At 51.7% G+C, this 24,776-nt stretch overlaps 3 protein-coding genes across 3 annotated transcripts; 2 read left to right on the top strand and 1 right to left on the bottom strand.

Annotated features, from left to right (window-relative positions):
• Positions 1 to 3,035: 3,035 nt before the first annotated feature.
• LOC118176313 (C-C motif chemokine 5-like) lies at positions 3,036 to 5,211 on the top strand. The gene is made up of 3 exons (XM_035343244.1): positions 3,036 to 3,339; positions 3,820 to 3,931; positions 4,556 to 5,211. The coding sequence occupies exons 1-3, from the start codon at positions 3,267 to 3,269 to the stop codon at positions 4,641 to 4,643; spliced, it is 273 nt and encodes a 90-aa protein (XP_035199135.1). The 5' UTR covers positions 3,036 to 3,266; the 3' UTR covers positions 4,644 to 5,211.
• A 7,108-nt stretch (positions 5,212 to 12,319) lies between these two features.
• On the bottom strand, positions 12,320 to 14,143 carry LOC118176066 (C-C motif chemokine 4-like). The gene is made up of 3 exons (XM_035342770.1): positions 13,732 to 14,143; positions 13,161 to 13,272; positions 12,320 to 12,876 (listed from the first exon to the last, which is right to left on the bottom strand). Exons 1-3 carry the CDS (start codon positions 13,802 to 13,804, stop codon positions 12,789 to 12,791), a joined length of 273 nt encoding a protein of 90 aa, XP_035198661.1. The 5' UTR covers positions 13,805 to 14,143; the 3' UTR covers positions 12,320 to 12,788.
• Positions 14,144 to 21,732: 7,589 nt separating this feature from the next.
• On the top strand, positions 21,733 to 23,032 carry LOC118176422 (C-C motif chemokine 4 homolog). The gene is made up of 3 exons (XM_035343413.1): positions 21,733 to 22,058; positions 22,403 to 22,517; positions 22,835 to 23,032. Exons 1-3 carry the CDS (start codon positions 21,989 to 21,991, stop codon positions 22,920 to 22,922), a joined length of 273 nt encoding a protein of 90 aa, XP_035199304.1. The 5' UTR covers positions 21,733 to 21,988; the 3' UTR covers positions 22,923 to 23,032.
• The last annotated feature ends 1,744 nt before the right edge of the window (positions 23,033 to 24,776 follow it).

Below are 24,776 nucleotides of genomic sequence, written 5' to 3'. Positions count from 1 at the left end.
AAAAAAAAAAAAAAAAAAAAAAAAAAAAAAAAAAAAAAAAGACTTTCTGGTGAACAGAGCAGAGCAGAGCAGAGCAGAGGGGCTTGGAGTGGGCATTCCTCAGGTGGTTGCTACCACCGTGGGCAGCACCAGGTCAGGCTGCTAGGAGAAGAGCCCCATGCTTACACCCAGGGCACTGCAGGGCTTCCCAGAAGATGGGCAAATGGTGGCTATGATGCAGAGGAATAAAAAGGCTCCAGGAACATTTCCCTCCCACAAAAGACAGCAGAGGGCTCGTGCACATTGGACACTCATGCATGGTTGAGAGACGTAAGTGCTGTGCAGGACAAGGGAGTTCTCTCTGCTCCTTCACAAACCTAAGCTACACCCATGTCTTTAGCTGAATGCACAAGAAATGTGCCATTACAGTCTCTTGTTTATTCCTTCCTTCCTTCATTTTCTCCCACATCCCCCAGGCACCATTCAGCACAGTTCCCATTTCTGTCAGTGTCAACCAGGGTCCCTCGATGGGGACTTGCTCACACAGAGTGCCCTGGGGAGGCTCCTTCAGGGCTCTCCGTGCCCCATGCAGCTCCCTAAAATGGCCACACAGCTCCCCTCTCCATCCAAACCCTGGCATAGTCCTCATGGACCCCCTGCAGCCTTTCCTTGACATAGTCTTGGGTGACAGAGGGACATCCAGGAACAGCTCCCCTGTCCCTATGGTGCCCTGGCCTCTCCCCAGTCATGCTGTGCCCACTGGATGATGACTGCTGCTCGCTGCCTTTGCCTGAGGAGCTGTGCTGCAGGAAGCAGGAAAGGACAAAGGGAGGCAGTAGGTAACACTGGAGGACTGACTGGTGAAGTGCAGAGTAGGATGAAGAGAGCAGAGAAGTGTGTCACCTTCCGTCAAGAGCAAGGATAGATACAAGACAAAAGAACAGGGCCTTGCATCTTTGCAGTGCTGCAGCATCTCAGCCATGTCTCCACCACAAAGACCTGCACAGAGCCAAAGCCCCAGTGTGAGGGATGAGGCTGGGCTGTGCAGTGGACTCCAGAGGCACCTAAGATTATTGCACCCCTTGTGCTCGTTAGGGCAGCAGGGAGAGGGGAATAGTGCTGGCCTGAGGTGCAGATGCCCTGCGTCATCAGAAAGATATGCAGATTTCATGGTTTTGGTTGCCTCTACAAGCTCCAACAGAGCATGGGCTCTGGCAGTCTTGTGGTTGGGGCAGTGTCAGTATCTCTCTGCGGTTTCTTAGATCTCTATCTGGGACCATCAGATGTTTTGTCATAGACAGTAACCAGTCTGCTGGCAGCAGCAGGCTCACTTGCATGACACATACTGAGCACAGTCTCTGGCTGTGATGGCAGAGGACTGGGAGGTGGGTGATTGCCATGAACGCCCCAAGGAAGCAATGCAGTCCAGAAGCTGCACCTTGTCAGCAGTGTGCGGGGCTGAGTGTGGTGTGCAGCTGGGGGGGATGAAAATACTTATATTCTAAAAGCACTACTCCTTTGAAGGACAAGTCCCAGCCCCGGGGGCAGCCTTGGGGCAGCAGGCACATGTCAGGACCCAGTACAAAATGAAGCCACCATTGCTGTGAGGAGATGGGGCTGAGGTGCATGGCCTTGCTTTGTACCCCATTGTGGATCTAGGGTATATAATGCAATAAGTGCATAAATTAGCCAGAACAATTGGCTAATTGAAATATTCAAATACATTCAGCAGAGGAGTAGCAATAAATAATCGCTCTTCCCAGCTCAAAGAGTAGGACATCCCTTGGCAAATTCCAGTTGAGGTTTTGTCTCTGACAAAGCCCAAGTGCCTGTCAGCATATTGCTGTTCTGCCCCAAAATGCTGCCACCATGCATTTATGATAACCCCATGGTGCCAGCCACAGCAGCTCCACTATCTCTATCACTGGGTTCAGCTCCAGACCCTTCACATTAGTTTGAGGGCAGGAATCCTTGGGGTCCCCAGGACACTTCACCTGCCTGGCATCCCACCTCTAGCTCGCAGGGAGAGCTCCTGCCTGCTGAGCTGGGAGGGAGGTTTGAGGAAGCCTTAGGTTCTTGCTGTCCTGTAGCACAGAGCACTCCTGCAGCACCTCTCATTCTCCCAGTTTTTGGGGACATTGTAGTGAAGGGGACACCATGCCATGGGAACAGAACAGCAGCTCCTGTTGCAGTCCAATGGTACAGCAAGGAAACCCCAGGGAGAGGAGCTCGTGGTGCCTCGTGAGCAGCACATGTCTCTGGGAGCCAGGCATGAAATTCATGGAGAAACCACAGGCTGTGAGCTGGCAAATGTGGTGCCAGCTGAAGAGAAGAGGGAGGTGGAGAAAGGGGAAATGCTCCTTGTGGCAACCCAGGGAGCCCATCGTGAGGCCCATGACTGTGAGTGTGCACATGGGGATGGGGCTCTGCCTTGGCATGAGATCAGGTCCCATGAGATCAGGCAGGGGAGCCTCCTGCTCTGCCTTCTTCATCCCACCTTCCCCCAAGCCCAGGTTGGCGCTTGTGTTTGCCCCACATGTCTGGGAGAAATCAGTGTTTGTAGAGCCAAACCTTCAAGGTGGTCTTACCAGGCAAGCACCCCCCTTTCTTGGCTGATGTTGGTGTGGAAGGTCCTGAGCTCCACGCTGGGAGCACAGCTGTGAGGGTTTTGTGTCTCTCAAAGATTGCCCGGGGCTACAGCCTCCCCAGGGCAGCCATCCTTGCTGCCTGCACAGGCAGTGGTGCTTGGAGCATGCCCACTGCCCACACTGCCCCTCACGTGTGTCCCAGCCCACCACAGGACCCCCGACTGAATCTGGTCCCAAGCCATTCAAGGGGCTGAGCACCTTTGAGCTCAGGGCCCGGGTTCTTGAAAAGGACATTGGGCTGGCATCTTCCTGGCCTTGTGGGAGGCTGCTGAGATGAGCTTGTTGGGGTTTGCTGTCATCTTGGTGAATCTAAGTGTGAACCTGCTTCTCAAGAGCTGTTTCATATCCTGTCTTGGTCAGTATAGCCCTTGTGCGGGTGCTGGTTTGTTCAGACTTACCCCACCTTACACAAAGGCTATTTTAGTATTTCCTAAACCTGCTGCTTCCTCTTTTTTTCAGTATTTCTGAGGCAAAGGTGCCATGACATCAGCTCCGTTACGCTTTGGAAACTCCAAATACTTGCCTTGAAATCTGCTGCCACCCCTATAAAAAGCAAGGAGCATCCAAACCATCTCGCACCAGACAAAGGAGAAACCTGATCTGGTCCTGCTTCTGCCTTGCAGCTCACCTCTGTCCATAATGAACATCTTTAATGCAGCCCTCTCCATCCTCCTGGTTGCTGGCCTCTTTTCTCAGGCCTTTTCTGGTCCAAGTGAGTACAACTCTCTGCTCTCCTGGGGTGGGATGTTGGTGGTCAGGATTTTTGTTCTGAAGGCAGTAATTTTGAAGAAGAGATGGAAAAAGTTTCAAAGGTTAAAAACCTGTGTGAATAGCTTTTCATGCTTTCTTTGAATTGGTTTTCCTTTCCAGCATCCTTTTAACTTAGGGAAGTAATTACAAGTTTTACATTGCAAGGATTAAAGGTTTCAGGTTTCACAACTCTGCTTTTGATACCAGGCTTTAGGAGTGATCCTAGAGTGACCGAGGGGATGTTTATCATTGGTAGTGAGGAAGAGAGCCTTTAGCAAGAGCCTTTAGCCTCTAGCAGTGACTTTCACTAAGCACAGTTATTTTTTGCTGACTTTATGGTTAATTTGGATAGGAAGAGGGCTCCACAGCTGAGTAAGGAAATGGTTGCACATGCTCTCATAGGCTTGAGGGGTAGACTCATGTCCTTCCTGATCTCTTCCAGTTGGAGCTGACACAACCATCTGCTGCTTCAGCTATACCTCACAGAAGCTGCCCCAGAGTCATGTGAAGGATTATTTCTACACCAGCAGCAAATGCCCACAGCCAGCAGTTGTGTAAGTACTGGCTCCTGCTCTGAGCTCTTGGGGAAAGGCTCCACCAGCCTTTGGGCTCTGCTCCAAAGTTTCTTGCCATCCACTGGGACCAAAAGTATGGTGGTGTAAGGAACCATGCATGGAGTCAGGGGGCAGCCACCACAGGCCCCACATGCTGTATGTGAGCACTCATCCTCCTCAGCTGACAAATAGGGAACAAGGTGTTGGAAGGATATTCCTGTGTGGCCAGCAGGACCTCCCTGTGGCCATGAGCCCAAGGCACGTAACATGCCACTTGCGAGACTTGTACCTGATGTGGACTAGGGGTCTGAGGCCAGCAGATGCTTGCCCCAGAAATGCCAGATGCCCACACTGCACCCAGGCTCACCTCCAGACTGGACAGGGACAGGAATGTCTGAGCATGGGGGCTTCTCCCAGGGGACCTAGAGCTCTCCTTGATGCTTGGGTTTAGCAGGCTCCCCTGGAGCTTGTGGTTTATGGGAAGGTAAATGATCCCCTTGGGAGCCAGCACTGATCACAGGACAGGTCAGTATGTGTCCAGAAGTTGACTCAAGACCTTTGCTGTCACTTCGGCATGTTACTTCTACCTCCAGGACTGTAACACCTCTCTGCCTGGCTTGACAGGTTCATCACCAGGAGGACTCGGCAGGTCTGTGCTAAACCTGATGCCAGGTGGGTGAAGGAATATGTGAACTTCCTGGAGCTGCACTGAGCACTGGGAGCTGAGAGGAACCTGCCAGGAGAGTCCTGCAAGACCATCCAGCAAAGTTATAGCATGGACCAGAAATCCTGTTTGTTCTGAGCACCGGGGCCAACAGACACCTCGGGGCCCCTGAATTTCCTTTTGTCTTGCAAGGGTGTTATTTATCTTTTACAATTTAGCCACCCCTACTGGGCAGCTGTGATGCTGGGGACCTACCTCCTGGCTTTGCAGACATGGTCTGGCATAGCCTGCTCTGTGAGCTGTGATGAAACTCCACCCACTCCTTGTGCCTCTGCTGCTAGAATGGGAGGGGAATCTTATTTTAGGAGCTATTTGTGGGAAGTGGTCTGTCAAAACTAGGTATGAGTGCTGTCATGTAAATGCAGTCTGGCTTCCAAGCCAGCTGGCTGAATCCTGCAGTACAGTAGATGTTGTGAATGAGATCCTTCCTTAATGGAAAAAGTGGTACACTGGATATTTATGGGATGCTGGTTGTGGAACCATGTTGTTCAGCCTTATTCTCAAAACGCTGTGTCTTGCTGGTACCAAAGAATAAAGATTTTTCTCTTGCTCTCTTCACTCTGTATTATCTGTTTCCTCTCTTGCCCAGCCCCAGAGGAAGGCAGAAAGCACTTGGTCCTGGGAGGGCTGGGGTGTGAAGAGACCTCTCTGCTACACAGCCCAGCACCTACCTACCCCAGAGCTGGTACTTGGAAGGTACTTGTCTAGAAGGACTCCGCCACAACCACCTTGGAAGAGGCAGGAGACAGACCCTGACTTCCCAGCTGGAAATGCCTCATCCTCCTTTTCCCTAAAAATCTTCCCTCCTGCATCGTGTCCCTAGTCTCCAGCACCCAGCACTGCCCAGGGCTGCATCCTCCCAGCCCCTGCTCTGCTGTGAGCCAGCCCCTGCCCCCATCACATCAGTGACCAAGGCCAGGAGCTGGTGGAGCTGGTCCTACGGGATCTGCTGCTGCACTCTGGCCCTATCTTCTTAGTGTTTTACCACAGGCACCCATTATCTGCTGCAGATCTGGCACCTGGTTTGCAAAGAAAGCCTGAATTTGGTTTTAAAAAGCACACTGATTAAAAACAAGAAAAAACACTTTGTCAAGCTATGGTTTACATTTAAAGCTCACTGATGTCTTTGTGGGTGGAAAATGAAACTGCTGGGTCTGACCTCCTGCCACTGAAGCTCTGTAGAGGGGGGAGAGGACCTTCGCTATGTGCCCTGGGCTGCCTCCATCAAAGCTGCCTGAAGCAAAAAGAAGCTTTTGTAAGCCGACTTGACCTTGTGCATGCAGTTTGTGCATGTCCATGTTCACCTCCCAGGCCATTGTTTACGAGGAAATGAGCTCCTCTTCACTCACTGGGACTTATTTCTCAGCCCTCCCCTCATTGCCATAATTTTCCTCCATAATTTGGAGCAAGCAAATCAGTTTGAGATACAGTTTCTGTTAAACACCCCAAGCCCACTGGTGCTACAGTGGTCTGCAGGTGTTTGTGTTGTCTCCTGTCCTCTCCTTGCTCATCACCACCTTTCCACGTCTCCCTGATTAATGACCACCTTTTCCTATGGAGTTCTTTATTAGCTGCCTCAAAGTCTCCATTTCTGGCAGGACCTGACCTCTAACCCACTGCTCCCAGAGCTCTCTGCAGACCGAAGCTGTGTTCCCTGCAGCCTGGAGCAGGAAACAGATGCAGAAGCCTCTCCAAGCCAAAGCGCACAGGGGACACTGTCATTGCCCGGAGTATGGTGGAGAATGGTCTCAGTGAAGCAGTGGCTGCCCTGCTCAGCACAAGGCCTTGCAGCCCTGCTGGACTTTCATCTGCCTGGCTGAGCTGGCAGCATGTTCTTACAGTGAGAGCAGGCAACAGTGAGCCCCGAGACATCTGTGCATGTGTCCGTGTCAAAATGTCACAACCCAAAATGATCCCGTCCTTGAATCCTGGCAGGTCTCTTCCCTGTGTGGTGCCCACATGCTGACGGGGTCCTGGGAGCCCCAGGACACCCAGCTGTGGAGGGATTCCAGATCCTTGGTGACAGGATACAAGGTGACAGCCTCAGGCAGAACAGAGAGTCTCTCCCTGGGGATGCGGAAGAAAAGTGTAGGGGGTGGAGTTGGGTGCAGGGCACCCCATGGGGAAGGAACCATCAAGGAGGCACAGATGAAAGAGGAAGAGAGATGGGAGGCTGCAGGTAGAGGACAGAAGCACAGGAGAGAGAGGGAGGTTGCAGTAGAGGAAGGGATGCCAGCGTCCAGGTCTGGGATGGGAAGAGTCCTGTCTGGTCAGCGGGGTTCCCAAGCATAGGGTCCCCAGGGGTGCTGCCTCCAGCCCACCTTGGCAGCAGCCTGTGGAATGTACAGAGACCTGGCAGCAGGAGATAGGGGACAATGAAATCCACATGGGAATCAAGTCTGGTGCTCACAGCAGGCTCATGGCTGGGGCCCTGCACATCCAGGGGTCTGCAGGGCTTGGGGGTCCTAAAGGATGTGAGGTTGTCGGTAGGAGGGGGAAGCCTGTGAGTGAGCGAGGGGGGTTGTGAATGTCCAAGCTCAGTGAGAGACATGGCAACAGGCCTTATGAGCAGGCTTTGTTCCTTAATGACAGCATGAAACCATGAATGAGGCTGAAGGCTGCTAATTAGTGGAACACCCAAAACACTCCAGTACATCACGGCTTCCCTCCAGGTAGGTGAGGGATGCCCCAGCATAGCTCTCTGAGAGCATGAAGGCTCTGCAGGCTGAGCTGGTAGCTCAGTGGGAGAGCAGAGGTGCAAGTCTTCGTTTCATCCCAGCAAAGCAGCTCAGGCACAGTTGGCTATGGCAGGATGAAAGGGGTACCCTGGGGCACAGCCTGCCCATGGGAGGAAACAGGGAGGGGGTGCAAAAACAGATGGGTACACCTGGACGTGAGAATAATCAAATGATGCATGCAATGCTTTGCTTTCAGACAGTGTCTCCTTGAATGTTTCATGGACACTTTTTCAGCATTGCTTTCTGTCTCTTACAGACTGGGACGCTGAGGCACAAGCATGCCCTCTCCAGAGCAGGCCAGCTGAGGCAGGATGGCCAGGCAGCACTCCTTGTGGAGACACAGCTCCCTTTGCCCTGTCTGGCAAACACCATGAGTGAGAGGGGACCATGACACTGAAATTACTTTGCAAGAGAGGAAAAGAAGCTGGGGCTGAGATGCCATAGTGACTCATGTGTCCCCAAAAAATTCACAAATGCCCTCACCCAGCAGTGGTGGGGCAGCTCAGACCATTTTTTTCCTGGTGGTGAAGATGTGGAGAGGACCAGGAAGCCTTTGTGGTGAGGAAGAGATGCACCGCTGCAGAGCTGCACTTCGGTGCTACATCAGGGCTGGGAGCTGTCCTTTGTGTGACCACCGACCACTGTGCAGGCAGCCAGCCAAGGGGAGGTGCTGAAAAACCAGAGAAGGTCCCATGTCAGACTCCTGGCTCAGCTTCCACATGCTGCAGGCTTTGGCAGGCAGGGAGGAGGACCATAGACTGCAGGCCTGAGTGGCTGCTGTGGACAGAGTAGTTGGTGTCTGCTGGGGCAGGCATTCTGCGGGCATTGATCTCTGCACACCAAACACCTCACCTGGGGGCTCCTCCTCAGTCAGGCTGGGATGATTTTGTGGTGGTTTACGTAGCTGAACTCCACCACAACCTCTCTTTCACTTCCCCTCCTTAAAGGGAAAAGGGGAGAAAATATGATTGAAAGGGTGCCACGGTTGAGATACGGACAGGGAGATCACTCAACAGTTATTGTCATGGGCAAAACAGACTCAGAATAGGAAGATTTGTGTAATTTATGGCCTAACACTACTGGATTAAAACAGTGAGAAACTAAAAACATTAAAAAAAAAAAAAAAAAAAACCTGCCTCCCCACCCAGCCTCTTCTCTGCCCTCCCCTGAGCGGCACAGGGAAATGGGGAATGGGGTCTGCAGTCAGTCCCTGACACTTTGTCTCTGCCGCTCCTTCACAGTCTCTCTCTGCTTCCACTCCCCCCAGGCCCCCTGCTCCTGCGTGGGCTCCTCTCCACGGGCTGCAGCTCCGGCCCGGGGCCTGCTCCTGCGGGGGCTCTCCGTGGGCCACAGCCTCCTCCAGGCCACATCCACCTGCTCCACCGGGGGCTCCTCCACGGGCTGCAGCGTGGAGATCTGCTCCATGTGGGACCCATGGACTGCAGGGGGACAGCCTGCTCCACCAGGGGCCTCTCCACAGGCCACAGGAGAACTGCTGCTGCGTGCCTGAAGCACCTCCTGCCCTCCTGCTGCACTCACCTTGGGGGATGCAGGGCTAGTTCTCACTCATCTCTCTCCCAGTTGTTGTTGCACATCAGTTTTTTTTGTTTGTTTGTTTGTTTTTGTTTCCCCCCTTTTCTTAAATCTGCTCTCACAGAGGTGCAAACATCACTTAACTGGCTTGACTCTGACCATCAGCAGGTCCTTTTTGGAGCCAGGAGGAGCTGGCTCTGATCTGATATGGGGCAGCTTCTGGGCTCTTCTCACAGAGGCCAACCCTGCAGACCCCTGCTACCAAAACCTTGCCACACAAAACCAAGACAGATTTCCCAGAATAACATCCCATCCTCCCTCTACAGGGCTTGTCCCTTCACCAGTACAGGCAGGTCTTTCTCAGCCACCTCCCTGCAGCTGGAAAATCTCTCTCCTTGCCAGTGCAGAGTGATGGCCAGTCCCAGATAACACCCAACAAACCCAACTCTTGGTCCCAAGATAGAGAAAGATTTGTGGGGCCAATTCAAAAATTTCCTGAATGGGCCCTGGGCTGGTGTGTTACCCACACAAGAGCTGGCTGCTGGCACCAGCTGGTAGTGTAGGAAGACTCCTTCTCACATTACCTGGAAAGCTTCTGCCAAGCGAGCACGAAGCAGTGCACAGCTGTGACAGGGCTGGCTCGAAGAGATTTGGAGTGTAGGACTGAATCCCTACAACCAGAAGGAGACACATCAGGGATGCTGACCCTGCCATCCCACACACATGGAGAGTGAGGGCACCTAACCCTAACCATTCCCACCCCAGAGACCTTGGGACTTTCTCCCCACCGGGCAAGGATGGGCAGACAGGACACAGGCTTCCTGCACCACCAGTGAAGATATGCTGAAGTCTGTAGCTAAGAGAGGGAGGGGGCAAGAAGTGCCACCTTACACTCTTTACCCCCTGAGGGCTGATGAAGAGGATAGCTGCAGAATCAGGTTAGGAAGAAGGGCCATAAGAGGAGAATGCTGCCTGAGGGGTTGCTCACCCCCTATCCCAGGGCTTCTCCCAGATTCACAGGCAGTAAGGGGAGAGCTAAATAGGTTTTAAGCTCCCCAAATGACCAGAGAGGACCAAGATTCCAGGTGTAGCCTCCAGTAGTGCCCATGCTTGATGCTTTGCCCATGGGACTACAAAGGTCTTCTGACATTCTGGTTGCCTTCTGAGCATTACTGAGCACAGGCAGGGAAGGAAAAGCCTGTGCAGGTTCAGCAGGCTCAATGTTCAGTCTCCTTGGTTTCTGTCCACCTCAGCAAACACACAAGAAGCCTTGCAGCAAGCAATATAGAGCTGGGGAAAGTCTGGTGCTATCCCCAGCCTCAGGAAAGGACCGTTGCAGGCAGCAGATGCATTGCCCAGCAGCCCTGCCCTGCCCTGCCCAGAGCTAGTGGCAGGAAGAGGCTGGGGGCAGGCTGCTCCCCTGTACCCAGGTGCACCCCATTGTTCTGAGACCCCCCACCACCCATGTCTCACACTCACCCTGGCTCACTGGAAGCCAGGGCTGGGGTGTCAGCAAGCAGGGCTGGTATGGCTGCTGCTCCGGGAGCTCCAGCAAGGAAACCAAAAGCAGAGAAACTGAGGGAAATTCCCACTGAGGCCTGGGCTCCCAGCCAGGGACTGTCCAGAAAAGATCCAGCTGCAGAGCCAAGCTCCTCCTGCCTCTCCATACTGTCTTGGGTTTGGGGCATAACCTCCCACCCCCCCCCCCAGGCTCCCTGCATCCATCCTCTGTCCCCTCACAGAGAAGAGGTTCAGGGAGGATTTGGGGAACAAAAAGCAGCTGCAAATGCAGTAGCTGTGGTGGTCAGGAAGATGCCAGCTCCACGGCCCCCAGCACCCCCTTTCCAGGCTTCTCAGCTGCTCACACATGGAAGCAGCTCCTGGCCACCTGCCACACCATGCAGTGGCCACGTTCTGCTCCTATGCCTCTTCCCAGCTCAGGACACCCCTCCCTGCAGATTTTGTCTCACCTATGATGGTATGCCATGAGCTAAAGGCATGCTGGCCATAGGGTGAGGTAAGATTTTTGCAATCATGCTGACCCCACTGGTCCCTGCTTTAAGCTGCTCCTGTCTGCTAGAACCCTGTTGAGGAGAGAGAGAAAGGATGGGGAAGCTGCTCATCCTCCCAGCTTGGCAGGCAGAAACAGGATTGCAGAGGACCCCTCCACGTGGTCCCCATCACCAGTGCCATCTCCTGGGACACAAAACAGTGCTCATGGCCAGGGACAGAGCTGGGTCTGCCAATGCTGCCCCTTGGGTCCCCCATGAGCCTTCCTGCCTGAGGTCAGATTTCCAGTGGGGAAAACACAACACTAGAGGGACATCACAAGACAGCTGAGAGGTGCTTTCCCAGTCTCAGGGCAGCCAAGTCTGACCTATAAGCAGCAGGGAAAAAAATGAAACAATAAGAGACTTTTTGCATTAGGAAGAAGAAATACTGACTGAACAGAGCAGATGATGTGCAGAGGGGATGGCTGCAAAGACAGACATTTCTTCTCAGTGTGCTGAGCATGATACAGGCAAACTGTGCCCAGCACCACGCTTTCTCCATTGGGACCTGCTCTGCACCATTGCAAAGCCTTGTCCTGGGAGCAACAGCTGGAAGAAAGCAGGTTTGCTGGTGTTTTTTTCACCCCAGCAGCACAACCAAACTGTTTTGGTTTACTGGTGGGAATGTGAGGAGCAACCCCCTTGGGATGCTCAGAGAGCCAGGGTGCCTGCTGCCTTCTGCTGCCAGCCAGAAGGACCCAGATGCATGCAGGGGCTGGTGGCAGAGCTGCAGTGGTGTCCTGGAGGAGCAGGAACATGGGACAAGTGATGTTGCAGGGCTGTTGATGATATAGGTGTGGTGCCTGCAGGCTCCATTCTGGGAAATGCGTCACCTTCACTGGCACAAAGGTCCAGAAGAGCATGCCTGTGGGCAAGGAGCTGGCCCTGCTCCATGCCCTAGCACTTGGGCATGAGGGCATATGGGTGGCTCACATGCCCTGTGTGCCTGTCAGCTCCCTGCACGGCCCCAAAGCCATGACAGCCTTCCCCAGTCATGCCCTCTGAAGTGTGCCCAGCCACTGCCTTGTCACACAGACAGTGCCCATCTGGGGACCAAGGCACCTGGTGTGTGTGTGGAGTGCCTTCTTGTGTGTGCGAGGCTATGTGTGTGCACAGGCCTGTCTGATTTTGTAGATGATGTGGGAGGCAGAGGTATATGTGGTGGGGGAACAGAGTCAGAGGATATTTATATGTCTGTCATATGGAAACAGCATGGTTTTACCTCAAACCATTTCCCATTATCACGTCATATAGAGCGTGTCAATGGGCTCAGTGGTGAGGTTTTGTCTCTGTGCTGGTGAAAGGGCAATAAAGGGGGAAAAAATAAAAATGCTTTATCCAAATCCATGTTTTATCCAAATTCTTTATTCTCCAGAATCATAATTTTACACAAGTAAGCCAGGGCCACCCATTGTCCTATTCTAAGACTCTGAGCTGCCCTCCTGTAAATACCCTCCCTGCCACCCTCCTATAAATAGCATTATGATCCACAGATGAAAATACTATCTATCTCATATGATAATTTCTTAAATAAATAAAAATCATATAAGAACAATAGAGGTGCAGTCCCATGGGCCTTTCTGGGCCACAGGCAGAGGTGTCAGGCTGACTGATGAGGTTTCAGACTGGTCTGTGCAAGCCGAATGCAAGCAGCAACACCCCAACACAGGGTGCCATTCCCGCAGTCCCTGGGAGCTGCAAGCAGACGATGTGGTATTGTGCAGCTCCTGCCATCCCAAAGCCCTGCTCTGTCAAAGGGGCTCAGGATGACATGACTCATGACAGCAGCTGTGCTTCCCACCTGGCTTTGCTCAGTTCTGCTTCATGTTCTGCAGGTATCTTTGCACCCAGGTGTCACTCGGATTGGCACAGACTTCGCGCCCTTTCTTTGTGATGAACCTGTGGAACAGGGATGAGACGTGAGGTCTCTGCCCAAACCAAGATCCCAGGTTTGGAGTATTGCAGGAGGTTCTCCCTTGTGTCCCAAGATGGTGCCATGGCTGACAGTGAGTTTCCCCCGCTCCCATCTGCTTTTTCACACTACAGGAACATCCCCAGGAGTCCCCACAAAAGCTTTGTTGGCAGTCCCTGCGGGACCACCCCCGCAAGTCCCTGCATGTGCACATGCACATGCCAAAATGGCTGTACCTACACTGCGCCCAGTCATCAGCCTTGATACCTACACGAGGGCTGGCAGGGAACAGCTGGTGCTGGTGACGTAGTAACGCAGGATGAGCTTCTTTGGGAGCTTGTGGGATGTGTAAGAGAAGCAGCAGGTTGGGTGGTCAGGTCCAACTGGAAGAGACAGGGAGAAACAGCATGAGCACATGCTGAGCTGTGCACCGGGAGCAGCCAGCCCAGAAGTGCAGGCAGCTATGCAGGTAGGAGGGAGTGAGGAACCAGAGAATAATTAAGGCTGAAAGGGGCATGGGAGATTGTTTGGTCCAATGTCAATGACTATTGCCAGGGAAGACAAGTATAGGAGAGATTCCTACTCAGTTTTGGGCAGAGATTGGGAACCCTAAACTATAACCAGGAATAAGCAACCCAGGTCCAGGATGGCTGGACAGATGGCTAGTTGGATGGAGGGATGGAGGGATGGACAGAGGGATGATTTTCCAGTTCAGGAAAACTGTAGTTGATTGCAGTGCAGAGTGGAGAGTGGCTGAAAAATTCCCAGCTGTCTACCAGTGGAGAAATAATAATGAAGGCTCAGATCCATTCTTCCTTCACAAATGAGAAAGCAGGACTCACCTGGGGCAGAGAAGGTTTGGGAGCAAGAGGCTGCAATGAGGAGAAGAGCAAGAACAACTGAAGAGACCTTCATCTTCCCGTCAGGCACAGACAGTCAGAACAGGACCAGGAGCTCTGGCAGATGCAACACAGACTGCATCAGCTGGATTCAGTTCCCTTTTAATACGGAGTCCTGGAGGCAGCAGAGAAGCCCAAGTGGAAATTCCAGAATGATGATAGAGGATGTCACGAAAGTGAAATAGCCAAAAAAATAATAAGGCAGAAGGAATGGGATATAGTTCACATTGGAGCCAAGTATGTTGAGCTTTGACTCAGCATTCATTTTCGTTTTTATCAAATCAAAAGGAAACTGAAGCATGCCAAGTAGCTTGGCCACAAAGAAGGGATCTATTCATCTAAATTACAGGAGGGATTTTCCCTGTGAGTCTGTATAGAAAAAGACAGAACATTTGCTTAAGATTATGCAACTCTGGAAAAAAAAAAAAAAAATGCAGGCTCGAGGCACGCTCGTGCTATTGTTATGCTGGGTGTTTGCTAAACTGCAGTGCAAGGAGCTGAGGGGTGGCTGCACCGCAGACTCTGTGCTGTCTGAATCGCTCAGCCCCTACCAGTTCCACCATGCAGGGACCAGCCAGGAGCTAGGGCTGGAGGCACCCCTGGAGGTCACCTGGCTCACACCAGGGTCAGCTGGAAGCGCTGCATGGGCTGCCCATGTTCGTCCAGGCTTTGAAGACCTCCAAGGAGAGGAATGCCCCAAACTCTCTGGGTAACCTGTTGCAGTGTTCAGTAATAAAGTTTTACCTGAGTTTTAAATGGAATTCCTTGTGTTTTGTTGTGTGCATTGCTTCTTGTCCTGTCATAGACACTGAGAAGAGTCTGATTTCATCTGCTTCTTTTCCTATACACACATTGATAAGACCCCCTGCCGAGTCCCAGGTCTCACAGCCTCTCCTCCCATGACAGGTACCTCAGTCCCTAAATCATCTCTGTGGCCTTCACTGGACTCTCCATTATGTCCATACCTCTCTTTCACTGGGGAGCCCAGAGCTGGACACAGGACTCCAGTGGTGTCTCAGCAGTAGAGGGGAAGGATCCCCTCTCTTGCTGGCAGCACTCAGGCAACCCAGGATGCTGCTGGCTTCCTTTGCCACACAGACACACTGCTGGCTCACATCCAGTTCGGTGCCCACCAAGACCCCTAGGTCCTTCCCTCCCAGGCAGCTTCACAGCCAGTCAGCTCCCAGCATGCCCTGGTGCATGGGGCTATTCTTCCCCAGGGAAAGGCTTTGCACGCCCATTTGTTGAACTTGGTGAGGTTCTTGTCCTCTCATCTCTCCAGCCTCTCCAGGTCCCTCTGCCTGGGAACACGTCCTGCTGGCTTCTTAGCCGCCTCTCCCAGTTTGTGCTGTCTGAGGGTGCTTGCTGGGGGTGCACTCTGTCCCACTATCCAGGTCATTAAGATATTGGACTGGCCCCAGTACTGATGCCTGGAGTGTCCCAGTGGTGACACCAGCTGGACTTTGTGCCATTGATCACAATCTTATGAGCCCGGACATTCAGCCAGCTGTCAGCCCACATCAATGCCCAATACCTCGTCTGTCTATGAGGATTCTATGGGAGCCAGTCAAAAGCCTTGTTAAAGTCAATGTAAATAACATCCCTGCTCTGCCAGGAGGATGATGGAAGAGTAGTTTTGCCAACCTGAGATGTTTTCCAGTCTGAACTGCTCCACTACACCCTGACCCCTCCAGGGAGGATCCCTGTCACACTCCTGCTTCCCAACTTGCTCTTCCCCTGCAGTACAATTCAGGACACTGGTGCTGTCAGATGCAGCGGCTGCAGCTCACCTTGCAGCTGGGCAGATGCATCACCACAGAAGCTGAGGATGCACTTTTGTTGGTATCAAAGCCTCTGTAGGAATTGACACAAGTATCCAAGTATCAGAAAAGTGGACTTTTGCTAGATTCAGAGCAAACCTTGGCAGGACGGGCAGGGCTCTGCTTTCCATGGCTTAGCAGAGTCGTTCCGGACAGAGGTGCATGGCAGAACAAGAAGTGGCTCCATCTTTCAGATGAATTGCTGAAAAGTAAAACTAAATCATGGTTTTCTGTCATGGAAATAAAGTGTGCAGAAACCAACGGTGGGAACTTTCTGTTCCCCTCTTCTTGCAGCTCATATGGTAGCATGTACACCGGGAAACGACAAATACTTGCTGCTGGTTCTGCACTTCTTGCTGCATTTCCAGGACAGAGAGACTGCAGCTACAGAAGGCAGCTTTGTGGCTAACACCAGCCAGAAAGAGCTTTGCTCATGGGAACTTCACACCTCCTTCTCCCCATCCTCCCACTTGCAGTGAACAAGCCCAAGGACTAGAGGCTCGCACTGTGCCGTCTCGCCCAGCGCCCAGAGCACCTGGGGCAGTGAGTAGGTGTGTTGGAAACGTTCCACACCAGGAAGCTCTGCCCTCCATCCAAAAGGTCTGAGATGCTCAGTGGAATGGAAGGAGCTGTTGTTCACTGTTAATGAATTTGACAGAGCTGGGTGGAAGAGGAGGGTCTGGAAGGAGCTGCTGCAGCCACAGTTGTTTGCTTGTGTCATTGGCCCAGACTGATAAGCACTTAAGAAAATGCCCTTTGAGAGCTGTGATGCCTTCTGTCAGGATGGGCACCTCTCAAGCCACTCCTGCGTGGCAGCACTGACCCCTGCTGCAGGTCTCCACCTTTGAGCTTCCAGCTGCAACCACAGCCACATGCTTCTGCCTGGCTGTTCCTGGAGCAAGATGAGCCTGTTGGCCTCTGAGGCCCACATCTGTTTCCACATTTCTGTTTCTCTACACTGTTTTCTGCTTGTCTGTTAAATCCTAGAGCCTTCTGCTGTCAGAAAGCTCCTGCAGTTCAAGTAGTTATAATCCAATCTCTCTCAAGCTTCCCTTATTATTCCTGGCATGGAGCTGCCTTTTATAGCTTTGGCCTCACCCAGCCTTAGGCGTGAGGTTTGTTTGGGTAGCAAAAGAAAGCTAAAATTATTCAAAAAGGAAGATTATAGAGAAGGATGCTATAGTGGCTGCCAAGACTTCTTCCACTGGGATAGTGGTCCCAGGGGCCCTGGGACTCCCTCCAGTCCCTCCAAATCCTGCCGTTGCCAAGAGGTACCAGTCGCAAAGCATGTGCCCCGAGGGGAAGGGACCCTGAGTGCTTCACTTGAGGTGATGCTGAGGTCTCCGGGGCTGGAGGAAACCTCATCTGCTCCCCCAAAGCACAGCTCACCTGCAGGCACTGCAACATCCCCGACCCAGCACCGCAGCACAGTCAGATGCAGTGCACAAAGGGATATTAGCCTGTCCATGGCACTCCTGCTTGATGTTCACTCCTGTTGTCCATAAGCCTACAAGTGGCTGTGAGCTCCAGCGTGCAGGATGCTGTGTTTGGGGGATGCTGGACAGAGGGCAGTGTCTGGGGCTCTGTGCACAGCTGGGGCTAAAGGTGACCCCTCAGCACCTGTTCCCAAACTGTCCCTGGCCCAGGAGGCCACAGGGGGAGGCTGCAAAGCCACATGCAGCGTTCCCCACGGCCACCCCCTGCCCTGTGTCTGCCAGCACCAGGCAGTGCCCATGGCTCTTTTGAAGGGCGCAAGCCCATCCAGGGGGGCAAAAGGCTCAGCACTGCAGGGAGCAGGATGGGAACTGTGCTTCAGAAAGATGCTGCGGAGCACCCCAACCTGCAAGCAGTCTCCACACATGGGAAGTGGTTTGCAGCCTTGCAGAGAGCCCAAACCAAAATAAATGTTGAGGCTAATAAACATCCGAGCATCACTGCCAGACTCTATGCGTGGCCTCGCCCCTTGCTGTGGGAGCAGGGGCTCACACCTCCCACAGGGTTTTCCTGCCCCCAGCTCTGGGGGGCTGGTGCCAGATGTACACCTGCCACATGCTGCCAGGGGAGTGGTCAAGGTGGTGCTTGTGGGCATGGGGTCCTCAGGAGGGAGGGCACAAGTCAAAAGGCTCCTGAGCTGGGTCATGGTGCTCAGCCATCCTCAGAGCTCCCCAAACCCTCCCCAGCCTCCTGGAGAGCTGGGCATCAGGACAGCTTACAAAGAAGATGATCAATATGTGGCTTTCTTCTCCTCTCTGCTTGATGATTTCACACACATAAAGCCCAGTGGGTTCATTTACAAACTGGCTTTATTTTTCACCCTAGCAGAGCTCTGAATTTTCAGCCTGGTCTTCCTTGCTTTTCCTGGGGCACTCATCAAAGATCTGACTGATATGGCCCATCCTCTGGACAGAGGACACAGCCCAGGCATTCATGGGGTTTGAAGGCTACCGAGGGGATGCTGAGGTGTGTGGCTGGGGGCAAGCCCACACCACACCAGCCAGGAGCACCCTGACAGCTGCAAACACTGCCCTAGGGCTCTAAAATCACTGAAACTCAGATTTCTCTGTTTCTTTCCTTGGCTTTCATGCCATGGATGGGGAAGGGGCTGGAGCAAGGAGTTTTGTTTTGTTTTGTTTTGTTTTGTTTTGTTTTGTTTTGTTTAATTACATTTTTATTTGGTTTGAAATACCCTACACTTAATCCTCTTTTGTTGTTGTTGTTTTATTTCAACACAAAGGCCAGGAAAAATGTGAGGCATGCATAGGAAAGCAATAGTTTTCGCCAAAGCATTTTTTCAGAAAATATCTTTGCTGGAAGAATGTTCAACCTTTGGTGAGATACCATCTCTTATCAACACTAACAGCTTGCTGTACCCTGCTTCTCGGCCGTCACTGTCCAGGATTCTTTGTGTGACACGATTTCAAGGAAACACGAAGCTGCTCTCTTGTGCAATGCAGCCGCACTCGCCCGCGCTGTGGCCCGGATGGCTGCACTGCCCTTACCCCAGCGCGGCTGAGGCACTGGTTCCCACTCACTCCCACACGCTCAGGTTCCCCCTGGAGCCAGTTCCAGGACATGACATCATCTTGAAAATTCCATTGTTTCTCCAGAAATGTCAAGAGTAGGGAGGAAAAGAATTTCTGGATACTTCAGGGAAGTCTTCAGCACCCAAACTCTGAGCAGGGCAAGACGAAGACTGCTGTAGCTTGTGCTGGAGGCAGTTACTGAACTTAGGACATTTTTAACACTTCCTTTTCCAAGTGAATCCTGCCAGCTCAGTATTAAAAACTGCTATAAATAGCAAGTTACATCATCCAGTCTCACCATTTTTTGCAGTGTTCCCCTTTCATTAGGCAGATCAAGAATGTCGCTATTTCTGCCTCTGACCAAATTTATTTGGGGCATTTGCTTTACTTAGCACTTTCTTCTGGGATTTCCAGGGGCCTGCAGACAAGCTCTAACATAACCCTCCAAGCAAATCAATGCAACATCAGACAGACTGCTTCAACCAGCCCATCCTGCTGACTCCAAGCATTGCCTGCCCGTGGTGGGGGTAAGGGCAGACCATGTGCTGTATCACAGGCCGAGGAAACCAGCTGGAGCCAGAGTGCGAAAATGTTTATTTTCCAGCACAGCATCTTTTGCATGAACCTAATTTCCCCTAAGGAGCTCCAGCCTACTTTGGCCACTCTTCCATGGTCATCTGTCCATTCCAGAGCACCTCCGTGACAAATGTCCTTCATGCCAGACACCCAGCCCCACAGCTTCCCCTCTTTCTAAAAGGGGGAAGGTGAGAAGAAATTACTTTCTCATTTCATCATGATAGGACTGCAGGGGTAAGGACACAGTTTTAGACACATTACAACATCTCAGGGCATTGACTACAGCCTCCCACCTCTACCCAGCCTGTGAAGAGCTGGCAGAGTCAGGGCTTTTGTCAGATTTCTAGGGAAAAAACAGACTCATGGGAAGTGAACGCTCTGATTTTGAGGTTATTTTTTGGCTTTCAGTAGTGGAAAAGTTCCAGCACATGCTTGGCCCCTGCAACACATATTATCTAGGCTAATCTGATCCTAAACTGACTCAACTAAACTGAAAAGGTGTTTTGATTGTTTGTTTGTTGTTGGGTGGTTGTGTGTGTGTGTGTGTTTTTTTAATTATTATTACTATTATTAATTTAAAAATTGTCCCTGAAAATTCAAAACATTTTTGTATCTGCTTACCAACAGAGGTACAAATGCATGGAGAATTTCAGCTGCCTGAAACTGAAAAAAATACCTCATTGAAAGCATTCAAATAACCAAGGCATACTTACAAAGAATTCTTCTATTCTAATGAAACCTGCTTTTATCAGAACATCTCTGCACCATAAATGGCATTTCGCCTGCCTGCCCTACCCACGTCATCTGCCTTGGGAGCAGGACAAGACCAGATGGTTGTAGGTGGCAAATCTTAAGACATGACCCATGAATGCTTGAAGGTACAATCACAGGGAATAGCTCAGAGGCAAACCACGCTCTTACGTATCTACAAGTTATATTCCCTGAGCAACCAAACAGAAGAGCCAAGAAAGCTGAGGCTGGCTCAGAGCTGATTTCTGGTCCAGCTGGCTTCTGGCTGAATGTCGACTTCCCTCTCTCTGCCTGGCCAGGCGCCCTAAGGCTTTCCCTTCATCCTCCCAGGACTTTGAGGGCTCAGCACATGGATGAGCAGAGGGGTCTGGGCTGGTGAGGGAGCCTGCAAGGTGCCTCTCTGCTTCACAGAGAGATGGACAGATGGCAGAAGGAAGGCTGGGGAGGGGACCAGCTAGGCATGGTGTAGCCAGGGAGGAGCTGATGCTCCGTTTGGCAAGTGCCACATTTGCTCCATCTGCCCTCCATGCAGAAAAAGTGCTGCAGCCATGCCAGGGCAAGGGGTAGGCATCCTATCACCGTGGCTCTCTGCAGGCTCTGGGAACCACCTGGAGGGTCACCTCTGGGACCTCTCCTGCTCATGCCTTGAACTACATCATCTCCCAGAAACCCCACTCTGCTTGGAGGTCAAGCCCCTTTCACAGGGCTGCACTGCCTCCCTTTCCACCAACTGCAGCCAGTGAAGGGCTGTGCACACCATTCAACATTGGAGTGAGGGCTGGAAAACACTGTTATCTACAGAACTCACCCAAGTCGACAGCCAGGTGCCTTTTACAGAAACATGGTGAGTCAGTGCCCTGCACTGTGGCAGGGGTGGTTGGGTTGGCTTGCTCTACTTTTTGTTATATTCTTTCAACAGACCTTAAGGAAGCATCTGTTGAAACATCACTGAGTAGATGAAAATAGTGAAATAGAGACATTTCCCTGAAATGCAGCCACCTCTCTGTTGAGAATAGGCCAAATTCTCTTTTCTTGACTGACATCCCAGTTTACGCTTGTGCCTTCACTCCCATTTTGAGAGCTCCTGGTCTTTAGAATTGGTGACTTCTTCCTTACCCAGCTCCTGGAGCTCCTTCTGCTACATCTGCAGGGTCACAGTCAACATCTCCATACTTTTTTGGATCTCTGCATCTCCAGGCCCATCAGCAATAGGTCTCACCTCACGTATCAGTAGTCAAAGAAATGTAAGTGTGGAACCTAAATTGGTCATTTAAGGTCTTCTTATAGGACTTGGAGTGAGGCAGGCACCTCCAGGAGATAATACCCCATCTCAGCTCCCTTAAAACTGAGGAGAAAACTCAAGCACTTCAGCTCCTGGGACTCTTTTTTCCACCCTTATGCCCACCACTACCTCTGATGGTGCCTGCAGTGCTGTCACAGCTGCAGGGCAGCAACTGAGTCCCCTCAGACAATAAGATGAACGTACAGCACAGAGAGCCTACAGGTGACAGCCCCCATCTTGTGCTGCTGTAAGAGGGAAAAAGTTCAGGGTAGAAGAGATCTCTCTCCCCTTTCTTCCTAAGATGGCCTCATCCCATCTATATTCTTCGTCCCACTTGTGCAGTGCAGAGGCAGGATGCACACTTGCCTCTAAGTCACTGTTACAGGTTGGGTAATACAGGACTGTTGACAAATGCAGGAACCTCCACAGGGGAACTTCTTACTAAGGGACATGCACGAAAGTAGCAGAAATAGATATTGTGATTGTTTCATATCCTGTGTCACTGGGGAGGCACTGAATCAAGGGGACAGCTTCACATTTCCGGGGCTGGGGCTACCATTTCGTTCCATCACGAGACTGTGCTGCGAGCTGCTTCTCTGGGGGAAATTCCACTACACCTACGCAAGCAACTGCCCAGAGATGCTTGCCCTATAAATTGGAGGGTATCTGAATGTCTCAGCATCAAAGAGAAAAGAAGCTTTCAAGCTCCACTTGCCTGCTTCAGCTCCGGCCACAACTTCTGAGTTGACATGAAGGCCTCTGTGGCTGCCCTGGCTGTTCTCATTGCCGCCTTCTGCTACCAGACCTCTGCTGCACCAAGTAAGTCTGGACTCTATGAATTTCTCTAAATGGGGACAGGGTCCTTTCTGCCAGCCCTTCCACCCTGGGTCCCTCAGATCACCTGGTGTCAGATCACCTTCTAGTGGGTGCGCAATGGGTGCCATTCAGCCGTGGGCAGGCACAGCCCAGAGCACAACACGTGCGTGGTTTCAGCAACAGTTCAGGGTGAACCCAAATGAGAAAGAAATTAAGGAAGAAGGAAAAAGACCTTGCTTTTCTTATTCCTCCTCCATGTCCTCCCAGACCCATGGGGACTCCAGTCCCAGCTCCCTGTCCCTGTTCCCCTGTCATTTGCCACTGCTCACACGTCTTTGCCTTCACAGTTGGCTCTGACCCACCAACCTCCTGCTGTTTCACCTACATCCAACGGGAGCTGCCCCGTAGCTTTGTGACTGACTACTACGAGACCAACAGCCTGTGCTCTCAGCCAGGTGTCGTGTAAGTGTCCTCCTCCAGGACTGGGGGGGGTATCCCTTTGGGATGAGGATTCCTCCACATTTTGGACCTGCAATGAGAAAGACTCATTTTCACGGGGGACAGGAAGAGGTGCATGGGGATGCTCCATGGGCTCGGTGCACCTGGGGCTTACAGTGCGCCAGGGTTTTGCGGGCTGGTGGCTGCCAACATGGTCAGCACCATGTGGTGCTGCCCAAATCCTACTGACCCTCAGGAGAGGCTGGGTATGGAGCAGGGATGGTAGGGTCTCCCCCACATAGAGCTCTCCCATGGAAAACTCACCTCACTGCTCCCCACAGGTTCATCACAAGGAAGGGACGTGAAGTCTGTGCCAACCCTGAACACGACTGGGTCCAGAAGTACGTGACTGAGCTGGAACTGAACTGAAACTTTGGAACAGGATGTGCTGTGCCAGGACAAGCGAGCCATGGACTCCATCAGAAATGTTCCGTGTCATTTAGAGCTAGCTGAGAAACTGAAAATGTCCCAGAAGCTGACTTTAGTGTGCTTTTTTATTATTATTTATGTATTTAATTTTTATAAGGAAAGGGAGCAGGTGAAATAACAAGAAAATCACTTAATAGATATATTTTTTTAATGAATAATCTTGCTTAGATTATATTTTCTGTATTTAATTAACTGTATTTTTGATGCACTATTTAATTCAAATATTTAGAAATAAATATTTTTGTAAGAAATTCCTGTTTTTGCCTCTATTACAGTTTTTGCGATGACAGTAGCTGAAATAATAATTGTGGTAACGTTTTTATCTCCTCTTCCAAACTGGCAACACCCTTCCCCCCCTCTTGCCCCCCCCCCCCCCCCCCGCCCCCCACCCCCCAATTTTCCCTATCTGTCCATGCTGTTTTGCAAAACAAAAAATGAAGGAGGAGGTATGAGAATGACATAGATTACATTCAGGTAGTTTGGATCACTTTTTGTAATCTATTTAATCACTGCTGGCATATGACTACTGGCAGCCAGTTAAATTCCATTGCTGGCCCTTTTACAGTCTATTAATGTGTTACCTTTATGGGCTGAAATTTTACCCTGCTGGCTGTTTCAGGGAATGTTCTCTGGGAGCTGCCTCTAAAATGGAATAGCTATTCCCCAAGCTGAGAATGGATAAAACATGCTTCACTACTAAATTTTAAGAACTGTTTGGTAGAACTCTGATTTAGCTAGGACATGAGGCTTAGCAGATGCATTCCTCTGCTGCAAAAAGTCATTTGTTCCCTGTACCTCCAAAACCTACCCATCTCTGGACACATTTGAAGCCAGTGATCTGCATGTCCCCTTCAGTCCCTCCCCAAGACCCAGACCCAGGGCAGGATCTGTGCCTGCAAGGAGACCTCCCCACTGCAGTCCTGGGGCTGGGCTCCCACCGGCACTGATGGGGATGGAACCCATGCCACTGGCAGCACTTAGGTTGGTCTGATGAGTTCTAGACACCTGCAGTTGTGTGAACAATGAGGGTTTGGGTTCCTCCATTCTGCATGGACCCCCATTACCTATGGGGCAGCCCAAGGCAATTGGCCCACAGTAAAGCCTCACCTGAGCTCAACTCACACCCCAGCATTTACATACTGCTTTTGGAAGGACAGACGTGAATATCTGAAAATGGGGGAGCACAGAAGGAAGGGTCTTGCGGAGGTGAGAGGAGACAGGGCAGAGGCTGGGTGGGAGCCATGCAACAAGAGGAACCTCCTGCAGGGCTGGAAGGCCTGGGGGGACATGTGTGTGTTTGCGGGAGGAAGGCATATATCCGTGCCATCAGGTGCCTTGTCACTTCAGGAACTCAACTCCCAGCTCTTCAGCCCACAGGACAGCCTGCACCCCATCATTCATCCTGTGATAGTGCTGACTATACCCTGATTAAAATAGCAGCCGGGATGGAAAGACCAAGAGTTGTGCCCACAAGTGGGAGCAGAGCCCCATTCCCCACGTGCTTCTGGGAGGGAGCTGCATGGCCACGTGGCTGGGGCGGGCATCACCACATAGGCAGCTGTGTAAAACACCTCTGGCGACATGGAGCTTCTACCTGCAAGCTGGGGAGAGGCTTTGGTCACAGCCTTGACTCCCCAGGCACTGCACGCCGTCAGGCCAGCTCCATTTATCGTGACTGTGATAGACAGAATAGTTGAGGTCAGCAGCAGCCTCTGGGTCTGCCTGGTCCAACCCTGCTCCATTGGGCCACCCAGAGCAGGGTGCCCAAGACCATCTCCAGGTGTTTTTTGACCA

This window comes from Oxyura jamaicensis, chromosome 19 (genome assembly GCF_011077185.1).
Source record: "Oxyura jamaicensis isolate SHBP4307 breed ruddy duck chromosome 19, BPBGC_Ojam_1.0, whole genome shotgun sequence".
In the NCBI taxonomy this organism is placed as follows: Eukaryota; Metazoa; Chordata; class Aves; order Anseriformes; family Anatidae; genus Oxyura; species Oxyura jamaicensis.
The sequence above is the reverse complement of the archived record's forward strand: the minus strand, read 5'-3'. Positions and strand labels throughout refer to the sequence as shown.